This window comes from Zerene cesonia, chromosome 14 (genome assembly GCF_012273895.1).
Source record: "Zerene cesonia ecotype Mississippi chromosome 14, Zerene_cesonia_1.1, whole genome shotgun sequence".
NCBI classification, from domain to species: Eukaryota; Metazoa; Arthropoda; class Insecta; order Lepidoptera; family Pieridae; genus Zerene; species Zerene cesonia.
In genome coordinates, this window is record NC_052115.1 from 5558223 (window position 1) to 5578612 (window position 20390).

Genomic DNA, 20390 nt, shown 5'->3' on the forward strand with positions numbered 1-20390 from the left:
CTAGTTCTACCAACTGTTTGTGCTTTAAGCTTCAATTCCTACTGAGTATACACATTGCAAATAGAGGCGAACGAACGTTACGATACAAGTTAGGCCTGTATATGCAGTATTATATGTACCACGTACGATTTGTCTTTCAGTTATAGGGTTGGGTTTAATGCTTAATATATATTATAAATAATTATAAAACAAACAATACATATTATAAAACAAAGACTTCTCTGTCCCTTGTCCCAATATATGTTTAAATCTTTAAAATTACGCAACGAATTCTGTTTTTTTTTTAATAGATAGATTTTAATTCAAGAGGAAGGTTTATGTCTACATCTATTAAACTACTTCGAATTAACGCATGCGAAGCCGCAGGCATAAACTAGTCATGTATATTTTGCAAAATGATCACAATATAATATGAAAAATTGTGCATGCCCAAAGATAGATCGTCTGATATTGTTTTAAACAGCTGATTAATGCGAATTTCATGTAATTTTGAATATCCGGTATAAATCAAAACGCTTCGAACACGGTTATATAATTTAAAATATTATTATTTAGGACATTATTCTTTTAAGTGGACGGTTTGGTTTAATAAAAATTTTAAAATACTTCGTACTGAATTATGTATTAAAAGAATTATTAAGATATTGTCATACACTTTAAATGGTGGCATTTGATGTATAAGTGACTTTAACCCTACCCGCGGCGTCACTCACGTGGTACTCGGGTAAAAAGAAACCTATATGCTCATCCATACTATAATATATCTCTTTACCAAGTTTTATACAAATTACCATAAGGCGTGTTCGCGTAAAAGAGCTACAAACATCCATACATCCTACCATCTATACTTACAAACTTTCACATATATAATATTAGTATAATTTCGACTAGCCAACGTAGATTGATTATTATTATTCGCAACCTACTATTTCCATCAAAGTTTAAATGAATTTGCTCAAATCAGCGAATGCTCAAAAGTTCCGAAATTCACGTCTGTAGTCATTGATTGATGCACTATGAAAATCTATGGATATAGTTATGGCTAGTACCCGTACGATCGTGGGGGTGATTTGTTTAATAATTGTACCTATGATAATTTTACATAGCAGTATTTTTCCTGTGAAGCGGTGTTTAATTATCTTTGTCTCATTAAAATCATTGATTGTTTAATAGCATTAATTCCATCCGTGATATAACTCAATGTAATGCAAACATGAAGGCCTAACTTACCAATTGTAAAGAAAATATTAAAATTCCTGCAACCTCTCGATTATACAACTGCCCTTGTGAAATGCATGAAATCGCTAAGAAAATGGCGTCGCTTCGATAGCGTGACTGTATCGAGGTGCGATCAAAGTTTCAATATCAACAATCAGCCGACCTTGCCAAGTGATACATCAATCAATATGATTTATATCGTTGATTGAGAATCGCAGTTATTAACCATGACTTAGTAAAATGTGTACATAATTACATATTCATAGATATTAAAGCGTTAGTTATAAGATCGATGTAACAATGTTCTAACATTTTAACTGTCACAACTGTTTCACACCATGCTTATTTTGTATTTTAAGTAATAAAATGAATCGCCAAATGTGTTGCTGTAACCTCGAGAACGGCTCGACAAATACGGCTATTTTTTAACGTTTTGTTAAAGCACGAGGTTCTTATTGAGAGAAAAAAAAGTACCTTGGGTGAAACCGGGTCTGTACGCTAGTACATTATAAATTTAAAACATACGAGATTGAAAAAAAATGTTTGATTAATGAAACGATATATCTATTTGAATAATGATAACTATTACAATAGTAACAGTATATAATAAGAAAAAAAAGACAAAACCCCTCCCCTTTACAATGACTAAGCTTTTCTTTAGAATATATAGATGATAATAGACTCTTCCGCTTGATGGAAGGGGAAGCGCACGTGACTAAAAAAAACATTTCAACTGAAGATCATTTGATCATTGTTTAGTTTAAATTAGCCATTGCTTAGAATTATAATAACAATTCTTAAATCGTAGTATAATTGAATATATGTACATGAATACTTGTTTGTCAATAATAAAAATACCCTCTTTTTCTTCAAAGAATTTTCTCGAAAATTCATTCATTCAATCGCACTTCACAGTCAACGTGCGTCGTTATATATTCCGCTGCATTTTACCCGTATACAATATTTGTAAAACACCACCCAACAAGAGCGCTCTAAAAATTACCAACGCGTCATAACACAAAACTTTTTATTGATCGCTGATTGTTTTTGCTCTGTACCCGACTGCCAGTAATCGAATATTCACACCTCGACTCGCATTTGTTCACTGCCGTAGCGGATCCCGTCTCGCTAAAATCGCTGTAACTTCAGATTTAGATTGGACGTCAAATTGAACGAAATTACTGAAGATCCTCTCTGATTTTAAACGAATGCACGTGGACCGTGAATTTTAATGACGGCGAACGGTGTATACTACACCTAGTTATTGTAAATTGTTTTCAAATCAATATATAGTGTAAAAACGAAACTATCTGTAACTATCATCTCGCACTCAGGAGATAAACTTGGAAAAATTCATTTGCACGAGAATAATTCTGTTAAAGTAACAATTATTAATTTTTCATTTAAATAACATAAAACAAATTAATGAATCAACCGCTTTATTATTTTCTGCTCGTATTAAAGGGCGTGTGCGGGGTAAATGTTTAGCTATACAATATAGTTACACCCACAGTACAACATAGTTCATTAATTAGAACAAGGATTCTGTTAAAATCTTGTATTACCTACGACTTACAATACATAGGATAAAAGCTATATGCCTAAAGGATAAAGATTCTATGTTTTAGAACCAACCTTCTAGTTACATTGATTTAAAAGTATAATACGGAATGACGAAGCTTTCAACAGAATGCGGAATATGATAATCATATAAACGATATGAGTCTATTATATTGTGTTAGAGTAAACAAACATTTATCCATTTACTGTAAAAGGCTGTTTATAGGATTGTATTTGATAGATCGAACTTTTACTTTAACATCCCTTGTAATAATTATAATCGTTCCGTAAAACACAATATTTTTATGAATTCTTAATTTTAAACCAGATCTATGTCAGACTTCTATCTGAATATATTAATTGTTTATAAACGATATAATTTTTATCTGTTACTTAGTTGTGGTGTTCCTAAAGTATATTTAATGACGTACTGTGCAAAAAAAATTTTCGTACATGGAAATCCAAACCATATTCACATACCAGTTAGATATAAAACCATATTTTCATCCCTACCGAAAAATTTCATCTAGGCATACAACAAAAACGACCGGGATCAGTGGCGTGCTATAGATAGCGTGCTATAGGCTGATAATGCTGATGATGTTGTTACATCAAAATGTGAACAAAACAAATGAAACTCACGTGTTATTAACGGAGGAGAGCCTCCGGTGCAGGCTGCGCAGCGACATGGCGTACCCCTAGCAAGGCGGGCTGCCACTGCCCTTCCCGCGCGGCCGGCGGAGCGCGCGCGCGCCGAAAAACGCACCTTCCTCGTTGCAGGACTGCGACCGCTGCGAGGCCAACATGCCGCTCGCGCGACCCAACGCGTGCAAGGGACGCACGCGCGCGCGCCTGCCCCACCCGCACCCAACCACCTCAATCTTGGCGACCGCGCTCGACCCGAACACCGTCTGTACCGGGTACAGACACACTACGTCACAAAGCCGTGTGTCATGTGCGAACGTACCTATACTAAATACCGCGCACGGCTTGGCACTTGTGTACACTATACTATTTATAAGCTAGCTTATTAATTGATATAATTGTTGAAGGCGCTTCGTCGATTACACTGTGTAAATAATTTGTTATCGTTCTATTGGTGCTTCGTATCGTCGAATCTGAAACAAAGAAATTTGTGTTTGTTTATTTGTTACACTATTCAATAGTTAAAGAACTTATTGTTATATTTTTTTTTTATCTTTTCAAAATTACAATCGAATATATATGTGTAATATCTCATAACATAACAAGAAAATACACGAAGATAAAACAATTCGGCAACCACAACCGCATTCATTATTAATTCAACGTTTGATGTAAGCTAACGCGTGTTTAATTAAGTCACAATTATTTTGCTCTGCACGAGAAGAAGGCGTTAGTCGTTTTCACATTTCACGTTTCAACGAAATGGCCGGTGAGCAAGTCCGTATAATCCTTTCAAAATTGTAATCTAATTCTCCCTATAAAATGTTACACTGACCTCTCACGAATTTATGAAATAGGTCAAATTCTTGTTAGAACCTCAACCACGCTACGTCTTAATATAGCTATCGGCATGAATTGGCGGTCTAAACTGGGTTTCCTGAATTAGTTCAGGCTGGATACGTTTCGATTGCTTATTTATAGCCTCTATGTATTAAAATGAGCTTTTGCATGGCAGTATTTTAAATTGCTACGTCTGATATAGACTAACATAAACACATAAAATTTTCTAATGCTACCAATGCTCATGGGAGGTGATTATCAGTTACTATGAAGTGATTCGCTTGCTACAATGCCTAGGGTTATATATATTATATTCTCATCTTGACAATTGTATGCCATTTATTTAAAAAAAAATAATAATTGAACACAACTTTATAGCTAAATACTTCTTCGCAAATAGGCTATTACGGGACATTACCAAACCTGCTTGTTAAAAAATGTTCAAATCGGTCAGAAAATAGTTCCAACTCCATAAAAAGTATGGAAATTTGGACACAATTTTTATATATAAAACTCATGTCATAATTTTAAATTCATATAGTCATAAAAATTCAATATTCTGTATGAATAAAAAAATGTGAACTATATGCTGGCAATTTTATTTGCTAATTTAATTCAATGTGTACAAGTACATAACTTTATACATAACGAGCATTAAAATCATATGTGCAGGCATGAATAAATCTATAAAAAAAAAAGTTTTTAATATTCTTATTAATATCTTTAATAGCTGGCTGTATTGTGGATTTTAATATGAAACATAAATTGCTCCTTTGCTATGATTTATAGCATACATTTGTTGAGTCTCTAAAGACTTCATGTTTATTATCTGTGCTTATTCTCTAATGTTACTTTGAAATAGCGAAACCTCACAGACAACAATAGTAAGGCTATTATATAATAATAATAATAAATTTATTTATTTCAGGACGTGCATCCCATATTACAGAGTAGATATTATAAATGTTAAAAATTATAATAACATAAATAACCTAATTCACAATTGATACCCATGTTTTATATAAGCTACTCGTCATAATTAAAATTGGATGAGGCTTCAATCAAATACTGCATATTTATTCTTTGAATTATTATGTTTTTAATTTGTCTCCCTCGCTACTTTATAAATATAAAACAAATCAACGCCTTAGCGCAATATATATACAGGCATAAAGCCTATTATTCTAAAGCTTATAGATTTACAAACAAAACAATAAACACGCGAAATGAGATTACAACGGGTTTGTACGTTGCTCTTCAGTAGAGGAACATGCACGGATGAAAAGCAAATTTGTTTATGTATGAATACGTCCTCAGAATCGAGGATATTTTTTTAAGCGCATTGTTATATTGTTAACGATATTTTAAAAAGAAGCAACTTGTCTATGCTTCTACTATACGAATTGTTATTTGTTCTCGCGCTAATCTCAGGAACTATTGGGACTGATTTAGAAAAAGATTTCACTGTAGATTATGCACGTGATTCCTATATTATAATAGATTATATTATAACTACCATGGACAAAGCCAGAGTGGACCATTAGACATAACACACCTTAAAGTTCATAATGGTTTATTTCATGCCGCTCTAGTTATATTCAATTCATCAAAGGATCAAAGGGAATCGAGAGATATTTAGATGTATTGAAGTACAAACCGTCGGCAATATCAGATGGATAAAATATTATCTATATTTTTATGATATGTATGGAACATGTTCTTTAGAGCTCAAGATTTCGGGTAAAATAAAGATTAACAATCAATATTAGGTACTATATTTTTAAAATATTGATAAGGTGATCGAATTCTACTTACTTGAATTTGTTGTGAACAGAGTGCCAAGTTTTACACCCACTAAAATTTGCAACTCTGGGCACTACTGAATAGACCTAGTGTAAATACGAAATGAAATTTGTGTTAAAAATGTTAATTCAAACATTAAATACTTTGGTATGACTGTGTAAGTTCCAGGATAAAACAAAAAATACATTTTCGTTTTTAATAGCATTCGTTATACCTTACGTAAAAGGATACTTTGTGTAAATTTCTGAGTTTGGAGTCCAATTCTATATATAGATAATTGGGTGTACTAGGCAACCCTGTCTACCTCACCGGTATTACACGCGTGATCATCTTAGGTCACGTTTTTCAACGTATTTTATCGTCTATGAAACTAATACCGGGCTAACCATCAACGCAGACGTCCTACTGCCGTCCTCACAAAGAAATGAGGTTTTATATTGCAGTGCCAAGACATTGCTACGGCTTATCGACCGACGCTGTCGCACTTAAGTATATTAATAGACTAACTCGTGGTCGGTGGGGCGAAAGACGGAAATTATCTGCCAGCCCGGTGTTCCGATACTAATAAGTCGGCTAATCACCATCATTGGTTTTCCGTGCTTATGCTACGAAAATTTTCAAATATTAAGGTTATGAATATAAAAAAGTTAAAATAATTTGGAGAATTTTAAATAACGTTCAAATAAATGTGTAATTACAGTCATTGAAAGTTAATAAAGGGTCATTTTATTGTAATTTAACTTTCCTATTTAGGCTGCTTGCTATTGCAGCAAATAAAATGAAAAGCATTTGATCTAGAAGGTCGAACTCGCAATAACTTCGAATTGAGGTAACCTTAAAAGGATGGCAAGCCTTTCATTGTTGTATTTTCCTGCACCTGAGGAAAGAATATAATCTTTATTATTACTAGTCGGTGGTTTGTGCTAACTCATAACAAATCAAACATAACTCTCGTTCGTTTGTTCAAAATATAATATTAAAACCCGAAATGGGCAGCCCTACATAAAACGCTTACAGAGCTCATTAATCTTTCGCGTGACAACCCACGAGACGTCCCATCCTTCTCCATTCTTGACTTAATAACCGGTCACGATTCCACCGTCCTTCAAACTACAATAGGTATGATTTAATATTATTAGCGCTCAGTAACAGACAAACCATATTACAGGATTTGGCGGAGCTTCTGTCTGTATGTCAAACGTTATTTTTGCCTCACCAATCACGCTCAATGCAATTGAGTTATCTTTGTTGCGTAGTTTGGGAAGTCGGAGCGTAAAACAGTCAGCTAGTAGACAGAAAAAGCATTTCATATATTTGTTTTACTTTTAAATTAGTAAGAATAGCAAAAATCCTAAGAGAAACTATCGTAGTCTTATACCTTTAAACGAGCAATTCTTGTATATATATATATATATATATATAATTGGAATCTCGGAATCGGCTCCAACGATTTTCATGAAATTTAGTATACAGGGGGTTTCGGGGGCGATAAATCGATCTAGCTAGGAATTTTTTTAGAAAATGTCATATTCGTGTTTTATTCGTGTTTTTTTTTCCTGACATCTATTGGTGAATAATAATACTATTTTGCTTCGTAGATAGCTGAACAACTGAAATAATGTCATATTCGTGTTTTATTCGTGTTTTTTTTCCTGACATCTATTGGTGAATAATAATACTATTTTGCTTCGTAGATAGCTGGACAACTGAAATAACACATAGGCACTTTTTATACCGATATTCCTACGGGATACGGTTACGCAGCACGCTTACGCGGTTTCAACCGCGGGTCACATCTAGTATATAACTAAAACAACAATTACGCCCATGTAACAGACACATATATCTGTACATTGAAACTATTTGAATCCTAACTCTCTCTTCAATGTTTGCTGTTCATTAATTAGAATGTTTGTATTTACACGAACTGTATACCTTTGAAATATAGTCCTTATTGACAGATTTGCGTTAACAGTCGCAATTGAAGCTTCTTTCGCAATTACGATAGTAATTCGTGACATACAAATGTGGAATTAGTAACACAACAAACAATAGCGAAACTAGACGCCTGCTTATCTTTACTCTTTGTTAAAACAGTGAAGAATTCTCGGCAAAATAAATATGTACTTATTGATATCACAATAGACTAAAATGAACCTGATACCTGACTAATAAAGGGAGAATACGTTTTACCACTTAAATGACATGATATGGTAGTACCAGTATTAGTGATTACTTCGGTTGTAAAGCACGTAGTATCCATCTGTAGGATTAACAATATTTGTTTTACGCAAAGTTTAACGAACCAAAGCATATTGTATTTGTACTTAGCAACAAGGTAAAAATCCCGTTTCAATAATAAATTTATGCAATGATACTGAGATACGGAAACTTTGTTTTTGTATTTCCATAAATGAAATTTGTAACGCATAAATTAAATCATGTTTTTATACTGAAATTCATGCTTCATTTATTCTCATGCGGTATACGTAAGTTTATAATTGAAGGTTCCAGAGTAATTGAGGAATCTCGTATTAAATTTCCACATTGTGGAAATAAATTCTAACACCGCGATCTTATGTGAAAAAAGCTACTTTTTATTTTTCTTTTACTTAGAAGTATCGCTTTGTTAAGTATAAGACTTAATACCAAAAAACATAATATATTGTAATTCCTTGAAATGTCATCATAGAAAAATTTATTTTAACCTAGTTGTTCCCCTTATGTCTTACCCTCAATTTTCTCCTATTCTATACTACACGCCTATCCTACTAATATTATAAATGCGAAATTTTGTAAGGTTGTACACACATGTGTGAGTTTGTTGCTCTTTCACGCAAAAGCTACTAAAACGATTGCAATGAAATTTGGTACGTAGACAGCTGGACAACTGGAATAACATATAGGCAACTTTTTATCCCGATATTGATACAGGATACGGACTTACGCGGGTGAAACCGCAGGGCACAGCTAGTACACTATATAGTGATTCACTAATTTCGTTAGTCACATAAAATTTAGTAAATCTCAAACGCATAACCGCGACACAACCTAGTCGAATGGTCTGTACTTCCCTAACAAAAAGCATGTCCAGATAATTACAAGGGCTTATAAAAACTATTAACACATACAATTCCATTGTGAAGCGGCCATTAATCTTGTACGAGCAGACCTCACTCAGATACGCTGACGACCTTTTAATGGTAAGCCTTTAGGTACTGTTGAATTAACTTAATCACTTTATTACCATTTGAAATTTATATTACTTCGTAGAATTGGCAATCGCTGTGGATTGTTTACAATTGTCTCCGATCATTTTTTAATTTTTTGTAATATTTTCAGAGCAATGAAACGATAGAAAAAAATGTCAATGCTTATAATGAATTGATAGTTCTTTTATATCTCGTACAACTTTCATTTATTTCGCATTACAATTAAACATGGGCATTAAACTGTTCAAAATTCCCTGATAGAAATTTAAGTATTCTCGTATTGACGACAATGTTGGAAATAATTTAGCTTTCAATTGATACAGCGAAAGAAATATATTTAAAACTTAACAAAAACTCATAATAAAATACATAATAAAATCCAAGAACACACGAAACAATTGTATTGTGATGGAATAATGCCACCATAAAAGGACAAACGTGATATCATTGAAAGTAATACTGAGATACGAGTGATATTATATCACTGGGTTCGCGGAAAATTCGCCGAGAAACATGACACCTGATATCAAATAATTATTTATTTTCTCCCACAAAACAAACGGCAGATGTTTTACAGGACCACATATAATACGATGGCGAAATATTTAAGATAAAATCCTGAACTGTATACACACATGTACATAAATAAAATAAAACCTTCCGATACATTCAAGAGAAACCGTAACATTTGTATTAGATGGAAATTGTTACTTCCCAAGCCACAGTGACATTCGATTATCAGTAATCCGATACCGTGTTAATAAAAAAGTTACATTATGTTCTCATTAAGGAATTACACAATATGTATTCGAATTAATAGGGAATATATTAAAAATACCTTACAGTTTTTCATAATATTAATTGTAATAATAACTAAAACAAATTTTTGACCTCGTACACAAACCTCTCGCATTGCCTTATTATTTCCTCAACAAAATAAATGATAAAAATGAAATGACATCATATGAAAAAGCTTTTATATAATAAGAAAGCTAACATATAAAATGTTAGCAGAACACATGATTAACACATTTCATAAAGGCATGTCAACACTTTCCTATCACGGGTGATGCGGCATATGTTCAACGTAAAAACGGTATTAAAAAAGTTATTTAATATTCTGCTTATGACTTACAGCACGTATAATTACACAGCTGTCTAGACTCGAGAGTACAACAAGCGTTCATTCTTGCGTCATTTCACTGGTTGCGATGCTCACTTTGTCGAGAGATACAGATCACAAAACCCTATTGTACCTTTTTCAGGTTCTTTCCATGAGATGATAAACGATTAGACGTGTTTCTAGGCAACAATTAACTGGAAACTTATTGTCTGCTGTGAAATGGCTGAAATAGGGCATAGAGATAACCTAGCGTAGGTGGCGCGTTTACCAAGATTCTGTCTTATTGACAAATGGTTTCAAGAACATACAGTTCATTAACTTCTTTAATTATTGTTTTAGTTTTCTGTTCTATCTTTGAAAATAACAAAAGCATCACACAGCGTAAGAATAACAATGGCAACAAATGTGTCACTAAACCTGAAATTATTTCGGGAAATAAAGGCATATAAGAGTGGAGAATATTCAACAATATATGATGTGAATTTAAACTAGTTGCATTTCGTAGCGGGCGGCGGGCGAAGTAACTAAGGAATTTATTGCTTTAAAAACAAAGAACAGAGACGTAGACAAAGGAAACGTTTCGGTAATGTATAGCTTGAAATAGACCAAAATCACCACATTAAAACGTTAATCGAAGATGTCTATGGTATGGTATATCACTAAAAAGATTTTATACCCATTCTATCTACCTAAGATCGGCATTTAATCTTTTAAAAAAATTAGTAATTACACATTTTGTATGTACGCAAATGTAGGAAATACGACACAAAATCGTAAATCGTAAAACGATGGTGACAACGTGAACGATTCAAATTAAATTTTTCTATAACCTATTTATTCAGTTTACCCAACTGTAGTACCGTTCACTGTGAAAACTCGATATTTCCGATTCATGCACTATTTCTTGGCACAGATTTAATTCAATATGCTCTTCATTAATACTCGCCAACTCTGTACTACAGTACTCTGTGTATTCGATATTTATCGTGATTATAAATTTTCGAAGTGTGGTTCTACTCGTATTTCTCGCATACAACGTCGAACTTAAGAAATTAATTTCCTATTAAAACACATATTCTTAAAACAACTTGTACAGAATATTCCCGAGAAGCGGGCAAATCATAATACACGTTTAATAGCTCTCACTCGCCCCAATCAGAAAAAAACAACACAAAAAAGCATATTTGAAAATATCATACTTTTAAAAAGTTGCCCAGATTAACCCATTAAACCCTTTTTAACGAATCTCGGTACCGTTTTAAGCGAATTTTAACACATTGGAATTTAAACAGCACTCCAGCCATTTCGTCATAATGGATGGCAAATAAAATAATTGTGATGTTTACACTCTCCACATTAGGTGTTATAATGGCAAATAATATGCCATTAATTTCGGTCTGTGGTTCATAATTAATGAAAATTCATCCCACATTTTGAAACGCATTTATATAGTTAATTATATCGCAATACGAAAAACATAATTTTAAAAATAAAAGTATTTTTTTTAATCCTGCTAATAATTTAAATGCGAAAGTTTGTAAGGATGTGTATGTGTTTGTTACTCTTTCACTTAAAAACTACTGAACCGATTGCAATGAAATTTGGTATGTAGAAAGCTGGACATCTGCAATAACATATAGATAACTTTTTATCGCGACATTCCTAGGGGATACCGACTTACGCGGATGAAACAGCGGGGCGCAGCTAGTTCATTATAACTTCATGAAGGATATTGCAAACCCGATTTTGATTTCAGTCTGTTCTAAAGTGCCGGACAGTATAAAATATACCCAAATAAGGTTATTAGTTACCAATCACTTGCTTAGTCTTATTGATTGTTTTCTGGAATGTTTGTAGAAATTATATTTATGACCATTTAATCGATATGATTTCTGACGTAGCGACGTTATGTGACACTTCACGTATTTTCATTTAGTTTTTCTCCCCCGGTTTCGACCGCGTATTCAGAGGTTAAAATGTATCGGGATTTTACCCACACAACTCCCATCTCCGTTGATTTTTGAGACAATATGTTATGACCATTTTCAAATATTCAGCCAAATCATTTCATTTGTTTGGGTCTGGAAAATAGATAGACAGACAGATTCACGTAGTCAATAATTATATTATTTGGGATGATGATCTTTAGATAAAATAAATACATAGTTATACAAATAAATATAAAAGTTATAATGGCATACTAAGTTTTATCATATAATTACGTGTAAGCTACTTAAAATGAATGAAAAAAAATAATTAAATGAATGACGGGGTCCACCCCGGCTTCGCTCGTGGTACAAATATAGCCTATAGCCTTCCTCAATATATGGGCTATCTATTCAAATCGGACCAGTAGTTCCTGAGATTAATGCGTTCAAACAAACAAACAAACAAACAAACAAACTCTTCAGCTTTATAATATTAGTATGGATTAAAGGGAAATGGGACAATGTATACGCTTTTACAATAAAATTCTTAGTAGTGTTCAAAAATTTAGTAGGGCTAAATTAAAAAATTTATTAACAATTTACTAATTCAGACAGCGTACTATAACGTCAATGAATATTTGAAAGATAAAAACCCACGGAATGTTGTCGCTTAAGAACCACAGTACAGTTCTTTGGAACCTTTATTTTGTATTCAAATTACCTATGTAATAAAATGTGATACTAACGTCATTGGAAAAGTGCGACTATAGATTCTGAACGGCTCTTCTCTGTAGAAACTGCTTTCCGAACCGGTGGTAAATGTTAAGCACTGTTATTACGATACAACAGTGCAGTTTTAGAAGTCTAATTAAATAAATAAATGTATAAGTTGAGTTTGAGTTAAAACTTGGAATAATACCATCAAAATAATATCACGTTAATCCGTACAGAGTATTTACAGATTGAAAAGTTTATACCACAAATGGCAATGAAGGTTATATAATTACACATAATCATGATTACAACAAGTCTAATCGACCCGGATCGCGCCATAAAACTTTATTAGGTAATTTCGTTACTCTATATGGCTGTACACTAAACACTTGTTAAAATACAATGATTATTGCCTTCGCGTGTCTGACAAAAGGGAATCGCTCTAGATCTAATTAGGAAATAGAACTGGCTGCTAATCTAATTAAAAAAATGTACATAAAATCCTTTTTAGGATTTATTTAGAACACTTGAATATTTTCAGTGAAGTCTGATAATATGCATTGAAATAAGAATTCGAATTATTGTATTGTATATGGGCTGTTATGTGAAAAAAATATGTCCTGTTTTTGTCGGAATCTGCATTTTGGGTCAAATAAAAAAAATAGCAAATCGATTTTTTCTATTCTTTCAAAATGTCTCATTTATAAAGCATTTCAATGCTATAAAACTAAAAATTAAAAATAGCAAATCGTCAAACCGACCAACCGTTGAAACCTATTGTCTAAGGTGCCATAATAATATAATATTCACATTTATGAATATATTAGTACCTACGCGAAAAGATTTTTTAAAATTTTCGGATAACAACAAAAACAACAAATTTTGTAATATTTTTTAACAAATAATTAATACAATAAAAACCGAAAACCAAACCCATTTAATTAACGCTATCAATACCGTTATCAATGAACCAATACCGGTACCAATCAATAATCTAATATCGCGTTACTGCTATCTCCGCTCATTTCAGTCAGTACACGTCCGTAGTGTCGTTATGGAATCGTTTATTTTACTTCACACACACATCACATTATAAATATTGTTATTTGTATTTCGTTATGGTATTACGATACCACGTGTTGATAAAAAACCGTTTAATAATCTATTTTTGGTAAGTTCTGTTTCAGAATCTTCCGTTTAAATAAAATATTTGCATACATATACATCATTACAAAAATTTAATCGACTTAACAAAAAGCATCTAACTTAGAACTCTCTCGTTCCCGTCTTGCTGGACAAGACCCACTGCGGGGTTTATGTGCCATAGGAGTAAACTTACTAGTAACTATTTTCGAGCCATTGATTATTAAATCGTTTTTAACAAGCTTAACGATAGCTCCACATATCATTCCATATTTAAACACTTGAAAGCATTCCAAAAGGTAAAATATAATAGCAGATAGATGCTATTATTTTGTATTAAGTAAAAACAATCTGATGAAATCACACGATTCGATTTACACAAATACGCCTATCTATATACTTGCACATAAAAACTGCTGAATTTGGCGGGATAATTTATTGAAAACAGACGAAACTATATAGATGTATCGAAATTCTAATTTCGTGTATCTAGTAAACTAATATAATGTTTAAAAGAAAAGATTTTAATTATTTAAATTTTTAATTTCAAAAACTAGAGGCCTAATTTCAAAAATTATTTATTTTGAAAGTTATCAATAATCTAGAACGTAGTGCTAAGTTTTATTTATTTCTTTATTCCCTCTAGTCGCTAATGTGAAATATTTTAAACTTGTATATCTACATAAAATAAGTGTGCTAAACTAGATTCACATTTTGCGATATATATAACAGCAATGAATGTAAAATTCTAATTTATAAAGAATTAAATGTAATAAATATGTTCTTAGAACTGCCGATTCATTAGAAAGCATACGTTTTGCTTAATAATGCCTGATTCTCATTCCAAATTAAATGTTTGCATGCCAATTAAAGACACAACGGCTTGTTTAATAATAAATTCGAATAATATCAATCATATAACGTTGTTACACAGAAATATCATTCTCCATTTTTCGTCCATGTACCCCACGTTCATTTGTAAGTAAAATACGTTTACTTTACATTAATAGAATGTATGTATAGTTTAATTTCCCACAGATAAATGATGCGTATTTCAAATGCGGAAAATACAACACAGTCTTCGACGTTTCGCGACATGATAAATCATTTTCAGTCTAAGCATGTCAATTTTGACGGGTGCTGTATACACCCATTTGGGCTCAAAGAGACCCCAACAAAAGATACCATTTTATAGCCATTCACAAGTTGACAAGTGTGGCAAATATCTGGAACGTTATAATGTGGTACTATCTACATCTAAACATAGTATCGCATAGCATTCAAATATCAATCCATAGACGAAACTAACTCAATTAATTGAAACAAAATTGTTAACATCAAATATATTTTTAACGTGTACACATGATATAACAAATTGACGGTTAAAATATAAAGTAAAGAGAAAGAAAACGATTAAAACAGAAATCTACGTTTCATATATTTTTAGAATGAATTGTCCTTATATGGACTTGTATACTGCTTCCAGTTAACCCTCCGTACTAGGTACTAGTTTAGAGTCAAAATGCTTCAAAGAATTATTATTAATGCCAATATTTTCTAAAATTCTTTGTAGACGCTAAGTATTAATGAATCACAACTCTGTAATAATAAAATTTAATGCCCCATAAGTACAAAAAGAACACAAAAATAATTTTAATCTACCAACAAATATAACTAATGAGCAAAAAATTAAATGCTTACAAAAACAGTAATCATGTAGGAATACAACTCATATCGGCTATAAATTTTGTTAGATAATAATTCTATGTATAATATTTAATATATCACACAACACATTAAAAATCTCAAAAGGGCCTCTGCGTGTTGGATCTGTGTCCCCACGTCAGCCTTCCAAAAGACCGGGTGCCTTCCTTCAGAGGGTACCTGAGTAATATGGAATTGTGAAACATAAAAATAAATATTTATAAAATAACTATACATATATTGTACTTGCTCAAATGTTTGTGGCAAATTGCAAAAGTTATCTATCGAGTTTCACAATTTTTTAAAAAGCTATTTAAAAAAAAATCCATAATAAGCTTAGCCCCAATATAAACTAAATTACTTCTCGAGAATCCAATCCCACATAATAGAATTCGATTAGCGAAACCCTATTGCAAAATGTCAGACTAACATAACGATTATATAGTCATGCATTCTAAATGAGATGCGTTTTTTGCACTCTATGTACGTAGGTATCATGAATACCACAAACACATACGTGAAAACAACAATCTATATGCAAGTAACTATAGTGTGCATAAAATGCATTAACAAAGTATCCCATATTTTGCTCAAAGTACATTTCATTTAACATCACGAGAAATATTCACTTATATTGCATGCTGGCTAACTTTTTGCGCTTTTAATCAATTTGAAAGAAGACGCTTATAGCAATCTATATATAGATGTACTTTATAAAACCCGTTCAAGATTCTAGTTAATTTTTCAATGGATTTGTCAATTTCAGGCGGTATCAACTAAATAGAATTGAATGTACTTATGTAAATATACTATAAAGTATAGCTGTTTTAATTTATCAGAAGTGTTCTGGAATTCTTGGTTTATATTAGATTCAAACATGAAGTGATTTTGGTAGAATATTATATAATTCTATAGAAATAGATATGTATTTTCTACGTTTTCTTTTACATGAAGTAATTCATTCAGACCAATTCTTTAATTAAAAAAAAAACTAATACACAATATGATGTCATTTAACAATGGATTGTTATTATTTAACTAGAATTGGAAACATGAGAAATATATATCAAAAATCCTTATAATGTTAATTTATAGGCGGAAATTAAAAACCTATTTATACCGCCAGGTTCTTATTTCAATTTTGAAAAGTTAGACTATTATAATAACATTTTAACACTAATGCCCTAACTAACTGCCCTGTAATATGTTGAACTTTCCATAAAAATATGGTACATCGTTTCATTGTGAGCAATTCTTAGCTTACGTAAACAAACATACACAAACGGATACCACATAATCTTTCATAAACAAGTCATTGATTTGCATCTGATAAAAATCAGTCTATAAATTTATTCTCTTCTGTAATGGTTTAATTATGTTTTCCAAAAATACAATTTACACAAGATTTAAAACTTCCACAATCTGTTTGGACAATAACAATAATGAACTTAACAAAGTGACGCCCTAAAGTTCGATGTCCCTTATTGAGGACAAAACAAGTTTTTCAATAAAATCTCCAATATGGCTGGGAGAAGTTCCTTGCGATTTTTTTGACGACCCCATTGTATGGCAAGGTATTTAAGATAGCTGATAAAGAATAGACTGCGTTGCATGGGGTTTCTCAATCGGTAATGAGATAATACTCATTATACTCGTAATTACGTTGTTAACATAAAATAAATCATTTACAATTTTGTCAGATAACTATAACCATACATAGCATTGGTTATATTTAAATTGACGGAAAATATTTGCACTCAAATGTTAAAGCACCTAAGGACTCTACAACGAAAGATTTAAACCTACAACTGAACAAGTTCATAAAAACAATCCTAGTTTTCATACAAACAATTACTTAATTGGTATCTTAAAGAAGTCAGGTATACTTTAATTATAATTGCAATAAAACCTGGAAATTGTGGTATATAACTGTACCAAAAGAATAATTATAACGTCCGAAAAACCTAATATATAGTGGCTTAGTAAAGAATTCTAATAACCTAAAAATTCCATCGCGAATATTATGAGCGAAGCATTTTTGGATACAAACAAAAACATTCGGCAACTGCACATCGATAAAACTAAAACAAAAGACGAGAACAATGGACACCATAAGCCACTTAATAATAACAAAAACAGTTATGAATGTTGAATGAGTTCATTCGTTCTTATTATTCCAGTTTTTACAGCCGAAAAGTTGCATCTCTCCACAAATAGGTGAGTTTCCTCAATTGGCCTATCCAATTATGAATGGAATTCAACTATAATTTAAACAGCCCTTACGAACTCTTTTGTTTGGCATTTTAATGACCAGAATAAATAGCTTTTAATAAAGTACCTATTGCAAATATGAATATAGAGCTTGTTTTGATATTCATTGTCTTATAAGAATGATTATTATAATTCTTATGCATCTAACTTACGAGGAATAAGTATAGTTTAGATATGCAAGGTCCGTGTGCCAAGCTACGTTCTAAGAAATACTTAACAATGATCGACCAGCGGGCAGAACATTTGAAATTCTTCTCGGAGCGATCCTTCGCATGACTTAGTTATCCACGCTCGATCAAACACGGTCCCGTTATATAACACACGTTCATCCGCGGATATTCGAACACCGGTACTTACTGCATCGATTATGTCACCACTCAGCTGGCATGAACGTAAGGGTCAAGCGAAGTTTTGAGTTTATCGTATGGAACAGGCGGTATAGCGAGCGTTCGCACGTCGCGGCGGAATGAATTAGCGGCTCGGAATCGCGGGGTCGATGGAGGCGAGGGTGGAAGGGGCTCGGAGGCTGCGGACTCACCGTGCGGATGGTTACATAAGTCGCGAGAGACAGCGAGGACACGTGCAGCCCCTCTGGGGCATGGAGCGCGACTGGCGACTGAGACCGCTCGGGCGTCGCCGCCCATTGAACCACGCTGGGCGATACCACCCAGACGATTAAATAGCCTTCACGTATGCGAACGCTTTAGAATACGAGGCTAATAAACCTTAACTACGCTCCGATTCAAGGATTTTAATACATCCTTCAAGCGGCGATTTCGTATCTCAAGAGCTTTGGAACTTTGACAGAATATAAGTACGATAAGCTTAATATTCCAACATTTATGAGTGTATGCACTTATGGATATCAGTGAATTGATATTTTACTGAGTGAATAAATGCTTAAAGATGAATTGAAGAAAGCTTCAGATAAGTATCTGAGGTTGTGAAAAGGTGATAAGCTTTAAAGAGTATTCTATCCCCTACGACCGATTTATTAAGAAAATCGTATGAATGTAAAAAAATATATTAAAGGGATAAGGATGTTATACATAATCGTTGTTTTCGACTGTGTACATACTTATCGAATACAATGTTTTTAGCATTTATACTTATATAACAAACGGAAATAGTACAATTTTATACGAATTATTGTTCTGTAACATTTAAATATAACTTACCTAAATTAACGAAAAATACGTAATAAACATCTCAATGAATTAATACAATGTAAAATTACCACAATAATACTTTACTTTGTAAAGTAAATATCGTAGAAAAAGGAATTTATAAGTATGTAGGTAGTCGTATAACTATTGCATGCATTCACTCCAAAAACATTCCTCTCCTGGTTCAGTCGGGTAAAAATGTAACCTGTTTGAAAGAATTTGCAGCTTATTCGATCGTATACTATATCTGAATGGTTATTGGGTGGGCATACACGTCGCTGTGTGTAGGTTTCATTCATATTTATAGCAGGAATGCTATAAAGGTATTGAATTTTATAAGCTACGTAGAATATACGCATTTAGCTTGTAAAATAAAAATTATTATAAAACTACTCGCCCGTGACTTCGCGTGCTTAGTCAAAGGTAAAACACCCCCATTTCCTTTCCCGTGTGATTTCCGGGATTATTTCTATCCCATGTCTTCTGTCTGTCTCAATCTATCTTAGTACCAAATTTCATCATAATCGGTTTAGGGCTTGGAAGATAGACAGACAGAGTTACTTTCGCATTTATAATATTAAAGAAGGTATTACATCGCAATTTTTGCCCCCGTGTGGCATTTATTAAATATCACTTCTTAATATAGTATCATAAAGAATATGAAGAATAGAAAATAGGAGTATTTTCCCTCTACCAACACATCTTGCTTTTCTAGTGAACTTAAAATTAAATATTAATATTAGATAAACAATTCCACTTACACAACTTCAAGAGAACCAGCGCTATTTTCAGAAAACTAATAAAACATAACGACTTTAAGATAACATTCATTTATAAAATTTGTATTATACTCCCATTTTCTAAATCATCATTCGACGGTGAGATGAAACAACGCGATTCATTGTAAAGAACATGTATGTACGTGGTGGATCATAAAGGAAAGGAAATGGCGCCATTAAATAGATGCTTGTGTGTATAAATATTCATTAAAACATGTGAATGCTTCAGTAATCTTCTATAGTCTAGAAATAAACATTGAATGGAAAGACAAGGAAACAAAAAC

General features: G+C 32.5%; 1 protein-coding gene across 5 annotated transcripts in view; it reads right to left on the minus strand.

Moving 5' to 3' along the window:
• Positions 1 to 18830, minus strand: part of LOC119831591 (potassium/sodium hyperpolarization-activated cyclic nucleotide-gated channel 2) — a 184929-nt gene extending 166099 nt beyond the window's left edge. For 2 of the 5 annotated variants that reach the window (XM_038355004.1, XM_038355002.1), the window contains exons 1-2: positions 18519 to 18786; positions 3421 to 3896 (exon numbers count right to left, since the gene is read on the minus strand). In XM_038355004.1, coding sequence (XP_038210932.1) covers positions 3421 to 3467 — 47 coding nt within the window. In that variant the 5' untranslated portion in view covers positions 3468 to 3896; positions 18519 to 18786. Of the gene's footprint in view, positions 1 to 3420; positions 3897 to 18518 lie in introns of all 5 variants that reach the window. The other 3 variants (XM_038355006.1, XM_038355005.1, XM_038355003.1) reach the window with 2 other exon arrangements.
• Between the last annotated feature and the right edge of the window lie 1560 nt (positions 18831 to 20390).